The sequence below is a fragment of the Amblyomma mixtum genome, chromosome 3 (assembly GCF_055824585.1).
Source record: "Amblyomma mixtum isolate Tamu chromosome 3, ASM5582458v1, whole genome shotgun sequence".
NCBI lineage: Eukaryota > Metazoa > Arthropoda > Arachnida > Ixodida > Ixodidae > Amblyomma > Amblyomma mixtum.
In genome coordinates, this window is record NC_143014.1 from 189,905,496 (window position 1) to 189,920,283 (window position 14,788).

Here is a 14,788-nt window from a genome sequence, read left to right on the forward strand (position 1 = left end):
TTTGCGTCAAATCTAGCTCAATGTCTGGCTTCAGGCTTCTTTACTGGCTAAGGAACGGATGCTAGCCGAAGGCGGCCTTGCAGCCGGCCACAGCCGTTTCGGTTTCGTCGTAGTACATCGTTTATGGCCGTGACAGTTGTTTCTGCTCTTGGCTTTTGTCTCACATTTTGAGTGCTGCCGTGCTGACTGTTCTGTTGCAGGCGCTCCTCTTTGTGTTATCAGTTTGTGCTAGTGGTATTTTGAAGGTAAGTCTTGTTCATGCGATTGTAGTGTGCTTTGAAGTGACTGCTGAACTAGAGTTTAGAGTGCACAAATGCAGTCGTACTTGTTACAAATTTGAATGTGCGCGTTCAAATAAGGACCACACAGCTCTTTGTGGTTTTTATGTTCCATCTTTTCGTTTCAGTATTCCAAGTATACCATGGCACCGACAATGCGAACAGACGTTATTTTATTAGAAGGGATGACATGTCCCGTTTGTGTTGAAATAATACACAAGAAGTTGGTGAACCTCAACGGCGTTGGAAATGTTCAGGTAAGTCCATAAATGACCCACGAAGTTCTCATTTGATGTGGCTTATCATTAGAGTCGAAGGAAAAAAAAGTAATAGGAACATTTCGCTTACCACAGTAAAACTGTGATATTTACTCCGTAATTATATCTACCCCGGAGCGTGCCTTGTACCCACACGATATCTTGTAGTTAATGAAAACCTTTGTTGTTATTCATTTAGATTAAAATGAGTATATCATTTAGGACACCTTTCGGGACTTCTACGGCACCGTTGGGCCATAGCAGCGTGCTTGTCAGACTACAATGGCATAGTAGCCGGGTGGAGATGGTGTCGGATCTCACCTGCCTGTGTGCAATAGGAAACTGCCCCTTCCCGTGTGCTGCCTCCACATAAGATACGTTGCGAGCTCGTATAACTACTCTTTGCAGGTGGATCTGGAGGAGAATGAGGCGACTGTCGAGTACGATCCGACCGAAGTTACTCTGCGTGAAATCACCCGAGCAGTAATAGAAAGTGGCTTCAACGCACGCACGAAGAACACGCGCCCTAGCCTTGAAGACATCACCCTACTCATTGGTGGCATGATGTGCAATGAGTGTGTGGGCAAAGTGACGACTAGTGTTGCACAAATCAAGGGTGTCTGTCGTGTTGATGTTTCCTTAGACAAGGGCAGAGCAAGTGTCACATATGAAACGACTCAAACTGACCCTCTATCTATTCAGTCTACAGTCAACAACCTTGGATTTGTTGTAACATTGCCTGAAAGCATCCAACCATCATCGGTCACACTTTCTGTTGACGGTGTTGCTTGCAACCTATGTGTTCTTTCAGTTGAAAGAGTACTCCTTGCAAAGCCAGGCGTCCAGTCTGTCTCTGTGTCACTTGAAGAGCAAAAAGTGCTGATCAATTTTTGTAGCTATGAAGTAAAAGCACATGACCTATGTAGAGCTGTCTGCAGTGCTGGCTATTCAGCAACGATCCTCAGTGAGCAAGGACCACCAGACTTAGTTTCAGCATTGTTCAGTGTTGTTGGCATGACATGTATGTCTTGTGTTTCGTCCTTGGAGCGTCTATTGTCTCAAACTGATGGAGTTGAAGGCGTCAAAGTGTCTCTCGAAGAGGGCACTGCAGCTGTTGTGTACATTCCATCAGTGTTGACCAGCCAAAAAATTGTAGAGATCATCACTGATGCTGGCTATGAGTGTACCGTGAAGGAGCAGGCACGAAGAGATTCCATTGTAACGGAGGACACACCACTTCTTGAAATGCACTTCAACAAAGCTGCGTCATGCCCCGTTATTTCTTCCTTGGACTCTGGTAAGTGCTTATCTAAAAGTTCTTGAGTTCTACAGACCTTTTCACTGTTTACAGCTTGATTGAACATGTGTGCGTGTTGGACTGTGCTACACATGTGCAGTAGATGTCTGAAATCAGCTAATCAGAATGCTGCTGGCACAGCCCCAGTGCGAACATGGCTGCGCTCAAAAAGACAAATGTGAAAAGGTCTATATTTTCTGTATTTCTCTACAGTAATTCTTTTGTGGCTGAATGTTACTTGTGTTCATAAATTGCAGTCTGCTTCTCTGGCATGGTGTAAACGGTGTGCTCATTCAAGGAACATGCAGAAGGCACATCTAAACACAAAAGTCTTTTAAATGGGCATAGTTGTTTCATTTTGAAATGCATGATCACATGTAGCTTCACCATGCTGACTGTTGGGAAAAACATGCATCACTATCACTTCCTGCATATACTGAACAGACAGCTTTGCGATATGAGGCTCACAGTCCGTTCACAAGCTGTAACCCATTGTAGTCGCTGTTTTCGATGCGCTTATATTCATTTAAACATAAGACTTCATGCTGTCATTTAATGCATATCACCGTATGTTCAGCAGTACTGCAATAGTTTCCTGAAAGTAAAATGTTTACACAGCTTTTTTTTTTGCTTAGGAATGGTATTCTTACTACTTTGCTGTGGTACTGTAAGGGTCTAACATAACTGAAAATCTTTTTCATGCCATTTTGATAAGCATGCATACTTTGAACATCACAGGCCCCTTGTGCCATACCTTCCTGTATCGACTCCAATGCCAGAACAGAGAGCTTGGAAAGTGGAGGAAGCAGCTTTTAAGTTGACTTGTGGTTTTCTGATGCGTCAATGGGCAAACCATGACATGGAATGCTGTGAATCAGGCACAGTCCTTTTGTCACATAGAATGTTTCTGCCCAAGCATAAGTCTCGGGCATTTTTCAAAACTACTCCAGTGTTGTTTGGTCTGTCCAGGTTGCCCATGCTGAGTGTTATGTAAAATTTTAATACAAATAAAGCTGAGAAAATTTTTAATTCCTTAAATTGCAGTGCAAATTTAAATCCTGAACTCTTTTTATGAAGTTAACAGTTGTAAAACTCTAATGGCCATAGAATAAACTGTCTTTTCTAGTCATTCCTCTAATATAAAATGCTTGTTGCTTTTGGGCTTCATGCTAACATGTTATGCACCTTTGGTTTAAGTCATAGCTATACAAGATAAAGACTACTAGGCACTATTAGGCACTACTAACAAGTTGTTAGTAGTGCCTTGTTTTGCATTCCCCTCTAGTGTTCTTGTGTAGTGCTAACTTCATCCAGAAAAATGCACCAGCTGGCACAGCAGGAAATTTTATTTAGCTACCTTATTTATTAATGTTCTGTAGGAACCAGTTAGGTAGCCACCGCTGTGGCTCAGTGGTTGTGGCGCTCGGCTGCTGAACCAAAAGACGCGGGTTCGATCCCGGCCACGGCGGTCGAATTTCGATGGAGGTGAAATTCTAGAGGCCTGTGTGCTGTGCGATGTCAGTGCACGTTAAAGAACCCCAGGTGGTCGAAATTTCCGGAGCCCTTCACTACAGCGTCCCTCATAGCCTGAGTTGCTTTGGGACGTTAAACCCCCCATAAGCCATAAGCCATAAACCAGTTAGGTAAAATGTTTAGGAGCTTGGTAGCTCCTGTCTAGGTATTATAACTTTTGGTTGACCCTGAAAGTGTAGTGCCAACTTTTAGCACAAAGGAAGACTGCTAGGTGGCTCCTGTCTGGCTGTAATTTCTGGATGATGCAAAAAGTGATAAAAGTGTAGGAACCAGTTAGGTAGCCACCGCTGTGGCTCAGTGGTTGTGGCGTTCGGCTGCTGAACCAAAAGACGCGGGTTCGATCCCGGCCACGGCGGTCGAATTTCGACACAGTGCATATAGAACTGTCAGAGTTTATGTTATTACTTTTTTGGCACTCTGACTGTCCAATTTAACAAAGCTTGTAGTGGAGCAACATGGTCCACATCTTTTGGAAGAAATAGCACAAAAAGACGTGCGAAAAAGCCAAGAAAGGCACAGACCTTTCTCGGCCTTTTTGGATGTGTCTTTTTGTGCTATTATGTCTTATAAAATGACTGTGTAATTACCTGGTGGAGCATGCAGAAGGTGAGGTATGTGAATGTAAAATTTAAAAAAGAAAGGCTTGTGCACCTTTCAGTTTTTTTTTTTTAAGTTTGCAGTTAAGAAAGTGAGGAAGTTCACCTGCTCTTGTCAAAATTCTTGTACTATTTTTATAGTTGCTGATTTGCTCTTTCTTTGAAAAAGAAAGTATCTAGGCAAGTTCAGTTTCTATTCGTTGCCCTTTTTTTTACTTGCAATTCCTTAATTTAATTGACTTCACCAAACTAAAGTGGTGCTTCTAACTGTGCACAACTTTACAGCGTTTCACAGTTTGCCTGAATGCCTTTCCCAACGTGTTTTTACAGGTTCAGGCGACAAAATATTTTCATCGACAGGGGAGAGGTTACATTTGCCAGCAGCATCAAAAGTTTCTTCAGAAACCTCACGCAAAAAAGATGTGCCATTAGAGAAATGCTATCTCCATGTCAGAGGCATGACATGTGCCTCATGTGTTTCAGCTGTTGAAAAAAATCTTTTAAAATTGAATGGTAAGTTCTGCAGGCACTTCGTTGCATGAAGCCTTCTCATTACTTCATTTTAGTAGAAAAAATGTATATGATACTCTGGTTGCTGTGGTGAAATGTTTAATACACTAAATATGATTTCACTGGGATCTTGTGTATTGTTAGCTGATATCTTTTATGAGAGAAAGAATGAAGTTTTCATGAAGTTATTAATTTGGTTCCATTTTTTTTTTAAGTATTTGGCATGCTGTTTTCTCTAGAATACTTCTTTATCAGTTTTTAACTAAATTAACCTTGACACCCATCATTTTTTTTATATTGTTTAAGTTCTCTATCAAACTTTGTGCATATGTCATAGATGCTGGGCGGGGGGTATCTGATCCACTTACTGCATGAGTTACTTCTCATATTTGCAAACCTGATTCATTGGTAGCTCAGGATTTTCATTTTGGAATTTAGTAGAAATCACAAACAATAGAATTGTTTCGTTCTTGGCTTGCTGGTTTCTTTTGTTTACATTACGATTTTCAAACTGGGCAGAATTTCGTTAAACTTTCACAAGATCAAACTAATGACGTTGCTTACCATTTACATGCTTTTGTAATTTATTTTTGTATTTCTATGCCTTAGGTGTTGCCCAGGCACTTGTGAGTCTTCTGTCAGAAAGGGCAGAAGTGAAGTATGATCCAGAAAAAGTTTCGCCCGTGCAGCTTTCACAGATGACAACAGATCTAGGTTATGATGCTTCAGTTATAGAAACAATTGACATTCAACCAGGAGAAATAGATCTCGAAGTGAGTGTGCACAAGTTTTGTTTTTTCTCGTTTTCTTTGGTGTAGGCACATTTGATGCGTGTGAAAGCACATAGGATCAAAACAAAAACATTCCAGCTTAGTGTCTTGTCTTGGGGAGCCAGCATGAACATAGCACTCTTGATGGACACGAAGGAAAGATGAACAAAAATAACACGCTTCTGGACTGTCAGCTGAAGCTGTTTCCAGCTTATAAGTATGACAAGGTGGAAACGGCTTCATTTGACAGCCCAGAAGTGTGTTCTGTATTTCAGTCTACACTTCTTTTGTCTTTGACAAGAATACATGCAAGCTGGCCCACGAAGACATCAATTAACTAGCCTTATCATAAGCAAGTGTGCTTATTTCCTCATAATTGAATAGACTTTTATTTTTGCCATGTGCACTTATGGATGAGGTGGAAGGGTAGAGAAATTCTGAAGCCACACTTTTTTGTGCATTTTGTTCTAGTGTAATTATCGTAATAGCCGCCACAGTGGCTCAGTGGTTATGGTGCTCAGCTGCTGACCCGGAAGACGCGGTTCCAACCCTGGCGGCGGCAGTGATATTTTGATGGAGGTGAAATGCTAGTGGTCCGTGTACCGTACGATGTCAGCGCACGTTAAAAAACTCCAGGCAGTTGAAATTTCCGGAGCCCTTCACTATGGCGTCCCTCATAACCCGAGTTGCTTTGGGACGTTAAACCCCCATAAACCAAACCATATCTATTATTGTAATGAGCATGGCGAGAATCATTCCGGCCACACAGATCATGTTGGCGTGCTTTAGTAAGATCTTCAGCAACAGTACTGACTGGATTGCACCCACATGACCCAGTATTGTTCGTTCATTTATTGAATGTCATAGAAAGCAGGCTGAAGCAAGAGTCTGCTTTCAGTTGCTTCTTTTTAAATACATTTCTTGCATGTTTATAAAAGGCTTGTTTTGATTTCAGATCAGAGGCATGACGTGTGCCTCCTGTGTTGCATCCATTGAATCTAACCTCCTCAAACAACCAGGCGTAACAAAGGCATCAATCAGCCTTGCCATGCAGAGGGGCCACTTTGTCTTTGACACAGAGCTTATTGGTCCACGAAGGCTCATCCAAGCTATAGAGGTCAGTGCTGTGGGATAGGTTTGCCTTCTGTCTTAAATTTCTTATGTTTTGTATCCCTCCTGTGGTGTACTGTGCAAAATTCAAGGTGGTATGATGGTAGGTTAGTTATAATGGGCAACTTAGTTAGTTGAGGCATATTTCTAAGTAAAATCAGTTAAGAGTGTACGCTTGTCTTGTACACTTCCTTGTTCATCCCTTGTTGCACAGTTGTCCTGAAAAGTGCAGTACTAAGATTTTGTATATTTTGAAGAATTTGTTCCGAAGTGTCATTTCGACCTGTTTAGGTTAAAACATAGCTTTCCATTTTAACTGTGTCATTACAGTCCTTATGGGGGGAAGAAAAAGGTGAGCAAGCAAGTTAGCTACAATTTTTATTTTGCTTTACATAGTTTTTTCTAGTACTCTTCTAAGTTCTTTTTCTCTTAAATTTCTTAGTCTCCATTACTTGTATACTATTCTAAAGGAAAATTTTAGGTGCTATATAGTCTTACTTCAGATTTAATGGTAGTTTTGAATTATTGCCAGTCAAGGTATTTGCTTATTCATGAATAAAAGGGTGAGTGCCAAATGTGATGTGATGGGGCGTAGGACACATGACGGGTCGTAGGGCAGTGTGACAGGGTGTAGGACACACGTCATATTCAGTGTGTCCTGCCTCATGTTAGTTCGCAATCGTTGATAACATTACCTGCCTTGGGAAGGGTAATGTTGTCAGATCTCATTAGAGCAAAAATGAATAAAAAGGAAACATTTTATTTGCGGCCACCCTGTTGGCTCAGTGGTTATGGCGCTCGACTGCTGACCCCGCCGCGGCAGTCGAATTTCGATGGAAGCGAAATTCTAGAGGCCCGTGTACTGTGCAATGTCAGCGCACGTTAAAGAACCCCAGGTGGTCGAAATTTCTGGAGCCCTTCACTACGGCGTCCCTCATAGCCTGAGTCGCTTTGGGACGTTAAACTCCCATAAATCATAAAATCATTTTATTTGCTATATTTATTTGCTTCAGCCACATTGCAGTTATTCTTAACTCTTTCGTTACCACGCCACTGTGCTTTGATCACCGGTGATCGACAAATTTGAAGCGCTACGGCAGCGCGACCGCGGCAGCTACGGACTTGCTGAGTCATTTGGTTTGTTGTTCACACATTGAACTTCAACTTCCTGTTTAGTTTATATTTTTGCCAAAAAGCGGCAATTTTTGAGACGCGCTTGAAGTTGGGGGTGCGGAGTCGGGCGCTCCGAACAAGCCGTCATCATCGGGAATGGCGCTCGCTCGAAAAAACCCCGTTCCACTCAATTCCGCTGCGTTTGCACCACATATTATTGATGTATCGATTAGCAAGGACCCTGACGACGATGCTGTATCGTCAGGTATTGTTTCGAAGCTCAAACTGGGCAACGAGAGCCCAGAACGCTCGCCTGTGCGTTCAGATTCCTCGTTCCGGTCTGTTTGTGCGAACCGAAGCTCCTCATTATAGCCGTTACGGTGATGTGGCGCCATCTAAGTTGTTCTTCAGAGACTACAGTTTCGGTTTCTGCGTAGAGTGCAATTTTCCCATGACGCGCGAATTTTTGAAACGCCCTTGAAGCGGAGGGTACGGCGCGGATGCTCCGTGCAAGGCGTTGGGCGCGCGGACGGCGCGCGCTCGGAAAAACCTTGCTGCGCGCAATTCTACTGCGTTGACTGCAATTATTATCTATGCTATGAGTAGCAGAGTCTCTGGTGACGATGTTGCATTGTCGGATTTTGGTTCAGACGCTGTAACTGCGCAAACTGATCCCGGAACAATGGCCTGATAGTTTCGCTTTCTTTTTCCTGTCTGCTTGTGCGGGCGCATCTGGTTTGTTGTTCAGACGGTTAGTTCCATTTTTGGCCTAGTTCGTAATTTCCCCGCCGGTCGGGCATTTTTGAAGTGCCCTAGGAGCATAGGATTATTGCGACATAATACGCGGTGAGGATGGCGTCGCATCGAGGTCGGGCGCTTCGCGCGCTCGGAAGAGTCCCGCTGCACGTGATTCTGCAGCCTCTGCAGCTGATTTTCAAGATCCTCCGAGCAGCAGTGACTCGGACTAAGATGTTGTAACGTCGGATTTCGATTCTGCAGCTACATCGCAGCTATACTTATCGCATACTATATATCGCAATATCGCACCTATACTTTGTTGTGTTTTATATTTTTTTTTTCAATTTTTTGATGTAAATTAAATAAGTTTTGATTTGTATTTTTTAAACCACGCTTACCAAGCTTTCGTTTGGCGCATAACATTACACTTCCAATTTTTTTTTCTTGGACTGTAAAAATCATACAAAGGGCACTCTCAAACGAGCCTTTTCAAGAGGCATAAAGAAAAAAAATTCTAGCTCGAAAACTATTCAAGTTATAATTTTCCAACTTTGATGCTATGTTTTAGAAAGAATTTGAATTGTTTTGTAATTTCTAGAATTTTATTAGTACAAGTGTTTGGAAAGTTATTGTCATATAAACACAAAACTTTTGTTCTTTTTTATTTTTTTGTTGTGTTTACTGATTTTTTTCCACAGCATTTCAAGCAGAATATGTGTTCAAATAAATTTCATTATAAAGCGCATTCTATCTCAATTATTGTTATGCATTTTATATAATTTTATCTATCACACTTTTTCTAAAAAAAATTTTTGTCTGAGACATATGAAAAATGGTCGTTTTCCCTTGGTAAGGAAAGAGTTAATTAGCTGCAGTTACTGCTGCATGATTGACTACAGTAGTTTGTAAGCAATAATATGGTTGATTGCTGAGTGTTTGTGAAATTATGTTCACAGATTATTTTTCCAGTTACTTAGCTTTTTGTGGCATTGTAGGATATTTCAGCTCACCCTATTTTTAATTATTTCAGTTAAGAATATTTACCTAATATTTGGGTTATTTTTGTGGATTTGTGTGTCATAGACGCAGAAACTTAGATAGGTTGTTTAACACCATGACATCTGTACTTTTTTACATATAATCATTGCTCAGGAGCTGGGATTTGAAGCATCCCCTGTAGCAGTCAACAAGCTGGATGTGGATCATCTCACGCATGTTGCTGAAATCAGGAAGTAAGTAGGAGATTTTCTGTGTACACCGGGCCAAGTCTTCAGCTAGCGTGTGCGACGGCCACTTTTTCTGTGCTCCTGCGCTTTGCGACAAAGCAAACTTGTGGAAAGCTCTATATTAAGCACGGGCTTAGTGAGTCTGGGCTTAGATTTGATATTTCCGCAAGTTTGCTGGGTCATAAGCTGCAGGAGCACGAAAAACGAAGCCATCACACGCGCCAGCTAAAGACTTGATCGGCTAGATATGTTCTTTCTATTGTATACCTGCTAAAATAAAACCTTTTATTGAAATAAATGTAATTGAAGCCTTGTAAACTATTTTTATTTGCTAGTGGCTTTTTTTTAAAAGGCAGCATAGATAATTTACATAGTCTTTATGAATGCACCCGACACTATCCATCATTTCAATATAAGGCTAAGAAAAAATGGTAAAGGTCTGTGCGCTGCATTATTTTTGAGAAATCGGTGTGAAGTAGAAAAAAAACTTGTGTCACTAGCTAATGTGGCGAAGCTAGTGAAGAAAATGGTGTTTAAGGTGGGGTGAAAATTTTTGGACATTATTTTTTTATTGTGCAAGGTATAAAACTTCAGAAAGCAGCTCTGAGCAGCTGGTGTGCCAGTGGCCGTTGATTCCGACAAAGGTTCAACTCATTGAGCTTCGAGTTTCTAAAGGTCTCAGTAGAGATTGTAAAGGCTATCTGGATTGCTTATGTAGTGCCATTGTGTAAAAGCTCTGTCCAGTGTCCTAGCTGATAAAGAAAGGCTGCACTTTTTGGGCATGATGTGTGCTGGTGTTTGTAGAAGAGGGCATTGCGATGGAGAAAGGCAAATTGAACTGTTGCTATACAGTACCCTGTATTTATTTTTGTTCTTTTTTTGTCACTGTAAAGTCCTGAGCAAAGCAAAGATCGATTTTTTTATATTGAGGTTGCTCATTTGCCGTGACATTATCTTGAAACCACTTGGTAGCAGCCGAAGCAATAGAACCAGTGCTAAGAAAATTGGTACAGAAGTGTTAAGATTCTATGAATTGCAGATTCTGCCTGTACTGCCGGAAGAAACCTTCCAGCTTGTAGGTTATTATCATATTTACTTGTCAGAAAATTTTCTTTCTTGGTAAAAAAATGCCCAGGACGCTGAAACCTACTTATAATGCTTGCTGTTAGAGCAGTGAGCACAATATAGTTGTCACATAAATCAGGCGTAGACCCTGCTGGTATTGCTGAAAAAAAAAAAAAAAGAAAGACTAGACTTTAATGTGATGTTCACTCCAAAAAATTAACCAGATCTGCAACACATGTCTGATGTTTGCTTTTTTAGCAGCGAACTCAAGGTAACAGGCATAATAAACATTTGTATCAAGCCTTGAGAGTAGTATAAAAACTCACAAGTGGTTTTTGTTGTGCTAGTAGCACCTATGGGGCAAAAACATGGAGGCTAATGAAAAGGGTTAAACTTCAAGTTAAGGACAGCGCAGCGAGCTATGGAAAGAAAAATAATGGGTGTAATCTTAAGAGACCGGAAGAGGGCAGAGTGGGTCAGAGATCAAACACGGGTTAATGACATGCTAGTCAAAACCAGGAGGATGAAATGGGCTTAGGCAGGGCATGTAATGCGAAGGCAAAATAATCGCTGGTCCTTAAGGGTAACGGAGTAGATACCAAGGGAAAGGAAGCGTAGCAGGGGCCGGCAGAAAGTTAGGTGGGCAGATGAGATTAAGAAGTTTGCGGGGATACGGTGGCCGCAGTTGGCACAGGACAGAGTTAATTGGAGAGACATGGGAGAGGTCTTTGTCCTGCAGTGGGCGTAGTCAGGCTGATGATGATGATGATGATGACATGTTTAGGTGCTTGTGTTTGGCCATTGACTGCTCACCGCTTCAGGAAGTAAGGGTGCAAGCATGCATTTTTTGTTAGACATGTTACTTCTTTCAAAAGGGACCTGCACAGATTTATATGCTGTAAAAGCTCGTTAATTCGACCCCCATTAATTTGGAAATAAGGATTATTCGAACTGCTGGATACTCACCAATTCAACAGGTCTCGCACTGATTAATTCGAACAGGCTTCCAAAGGAGGCTGTTCAAATGACCGTTCGAAGTGTGACGGGCGCAGCAAGAAATCATCTACATAGCCTTGTTCAAATTCTAGGCTGCACAGTCCCCTGCGCACCTCTGATGTGCGTGTGAAGTCAAGCATGACTAGAGTTATTGTATAAGTACCTAGAGTTGCGCATAGGTTTGCAGAGTTGCTGCAGAAAGCATCCAAGTTATCCGCACTTCGTGTTTGCAGGAGGCACTTTACGATGCAACTTGGAAGCGGAAATCATTGAGCAGTTACCTTTGGCAATCGCATTCTTTGTATTTTACCATGGACACTACTGATTTATATAATTATGCCGAGTAAAAAGCTTCGAAAGCTTGTCTCGCTCTGCGGCTTTGCCGCATAACTTGTGTGCTTTCTGCAGCAACTCGGCAGAGCTACACACAACTCTAGGTACTTATACAGTAACTCTGGGCAATATATCGAGTGAACAGCCGTGTGTTCGAGAACAGTCTTGACTGCGTAGTTTCAGTTTTGCTTTTCTGAGCTACGCGGTAGCCCGCAGCAACAGTGGCTCGACTAGCAGATATGTACTAGCCGACCTAACCCAGCTGGTTTTGGATGCTGGTTGCTGCATCGCTGGTGTTTTCTTTCCCCGTTTTTTTTTTTTCTCGCCGCCTCGGAGCCACTGAGCCATTTCCTTAGCTTCTGTCCATATGGCTATGTTCTTCCAGAGTGCTGAACTGCATGCTCATTATGCACCATTTGCTATTTGTGCAGTGAAGCCTCTACACACGAAAATGGTGCCGCTAATGGTGGGCGTGATGTGGTAGCGGTGGAGCTTCACTGAGCCGCACCATGAGGGATGCAGTAGGCTCTTACGATTCTGGAGCAGTTCTGCTTCGATGCTCCCGACAGCAGGCCGCCGTGGTAGCTCAGTTGGCTCAGTAGATATGGTGCTTGGTTGCTAACCTGAAAGATGTGGGTTCGATCCTGGCCGCAACGGTCACATTTTGATGGAGGCAAAATGCTAGAGGCCTTGTACTGTGTGATGTCAGTGCATATTAAAGAACTCAGGCGGTCAAAATTATCCAGCGCCTCCACTACAGAGTCCTTCATAGCCTGAGTTGCTTTGGGACGTTAAATCCCATAAAACCAAGCTCCCAATCGACAGCATGCATACAATAAAGCATTGATGGAGACGTGAAAAATAGTCATTGCCACGCTGCTGCAGAGTCGCCCGCACACCTTTGACATGCGTGCAGCGGCAGGCATGACAGAAATGGACGGCCTGGCTCTGAGACTTGCCCGACCGCGTAGTTTCAGTTTTGCTTTTCAAAGCTTCGCGCAAGGCCGCAGTGACGGTGGCCATCAGCCGCGCATCAGCCAGCCAACTGAACCCAGCTGCGCAGTTTCAGATGCTGATTGGAGCGGCTGCGCTTATGCCTCACTTCCTTCTGCATGGTTGTTCCATTATTTCATTGTGCCAAAACTATGCGTTTGTCAAGTGCCGTTCTCTGTTTTAGTTTTTTGCAATTAAGTACGGCCACACGTCCGATCCAGGCAGTCGTGGCTGAAGCCTCCTTGAGGGGGCTCCACCCCCTACTGTGTCGCACCTTGAAGGATGCAGGGGAGGCCCTTACCGTCTTGAAGCAGCTAGTTTTGCTTTGACACTCCCGGCAGCGTGCACACAATAAGGCGTTGATTGAAATGTGAAACATAGTCATTGTTGCGCTGTTCTTGTCTCAAAAGCAGACGACCATTTCCCAGTCTTTCACCAAATAAATTTACCGTGATGCATGCAGTTCTTGACAGTTTTTCAGGGTCATTCGATAATTGGAACGTTATTTCCGGTCCCTTGAAGTTTGAATTAACGAGCTTTCACTGTATTTGTTTGCATGTCCAGCCTTACGGCAAGCAGGGAAGTTGAGAGGCAGAACAGCAGCATATTTAAGCCCACACATATTGCTTATATGCAAAACTATTCACAGTTTTATATAAAGCAACCCTGAAGCCCATGTTTTGAATCCGTTGACGTGAAATAAAATGCATTGCCAGATTTACGGTAGAGAATTGACGCAAAGCTTATTACTGTTTTTGTACTGTTGATCTTGTCTTTAGGGCTGGTCACATTAAGAATACATAATAACCCCAGAGTTATTTTGCATAAATTCGCATGCTTTATATTAGTGTTTCCTTTCTTCTTGGTTATGGCAGCTAAATACCAAGTATTGTCTGTAGCTACTCACAACCTTAAATGCAGTTTGCTTATAAGTTGTACTTTCGCTTGTGCCAAGCTGTGTATCGAGGAAGGCCCGTTCCTGTTTCCTTTTGCCTGTGCTCTTTTTTTTTGTGTCTAAGGTTGTTCGTGGAATTAAAAAAAAACAAAAAAACACTTGCTGTTTTTTTTCTACTGTTGTGCCATAGCTTAATCTTGTGCCATTAGTTACCACGCTGCAGTGAAATAGCTTTTGTTGTCATGACATCCAAACATTTAATATTGTGCAATTTTATGATGCTGATCAGTGCAGGCCATTCATGCTTATGTGGAGACAAGCCTTTTTGAATGCCTTGCTCTGGATGTTAACACTGGATATTTTTTTTATGCACATGTATAAGGGGTCCGAGAAGCTTCATATTTTTTACTTGTATTGCCAGAGCTTGTGCTGTTCCAAAGTGTGCACATACTGGGTTCCGGAGTCAGCCAGTGATATCTCACAGTAGTTCCTAGGTTAGAGGTGCAATCCCAGACAAAATTTTACAGGACGCAGGTGTGCATAAAGATATTTATTTCTATCAGATAAGGCAGACCAGTTCACAAAAAAGCCTGGAAGCATGAGGGCAAATGCTCACTGTACCTGCTGGAATGATTACAAGCTGATTGGATAGCAAAGCATACGGCAGTAATGTATTTCCCTTGCGCCCGCGTTGTGTAAAATGCTGTCTGGGACTGTACATTTCTTGTAAGCATAGCTGCAAAAGATATGCACCTAATTGTGCTTGGGCATCAATGCATTTATTGCACATTTGTTTTGTGCTTCTTGCTCATCGCTGTCATTTCAACTTTCTCTTGGTAGTTAGTTGCAGTTTATGCATTACTTTGCAGTCATATGTATCCTTGACAAGAACAGCCATTTTTCAGGCACTGATTCATTGGTACTAAAAGGCACTGAACTCTATAATGCTAGTTACCAGTGGGAATGCAACAAAACGTAGTATGTAGTGTTGTGCAAATATTGAAATTTTCGAATAAGAATTGAATACGAATATGTAGAAAAAATTGCTTCGAATGTCAAATATCTGTTCAGTATCAAA

At 42.2% G+C, this 14,788-nt stretch overlaps 1 protein-coding gene across 1 annotated transcript in view; it reads left to right on the forward strand.

Annotated features, from left to right (window-relative positions):
* The first annotated feature begins 108 nt into the window (after positions 1–108).
* The window catches only part of LOC149353044 (copper-transporting ATPase 2-like), a 66,610-nt gene continuing 51,930 nt past the window's right edge, over positions 109–14,788 (forward strand). Inside the window, exons 1-7 of the mRNA XM_089582241.1 lie at positions 109–245; positions 407–535; positions 944–1,832; positions 4,292–4,474; positions 5,081–5,244; positions 6,197–6,358; positions 9,355–9,434. Of these exons, the coding sequence (XP_089438367.1) occupies positions 422–535; positions 944–1,832; positions 4,292–4,474; positions 5,081–5,244; positions 6,197–6,358; positions 9,355–9,434 (1,592 nt within the window). The 5' untranslated portion in view covers positions 109–245; positions 407–421. The remainder of the gene's footprint in view (positions 246–406; positions 536–943; positions 1,833–4,291; positions 4,475–5,080; positions 5,245–6,196; positions 6,359–9,354; positions 9,435–14,788) is intronic.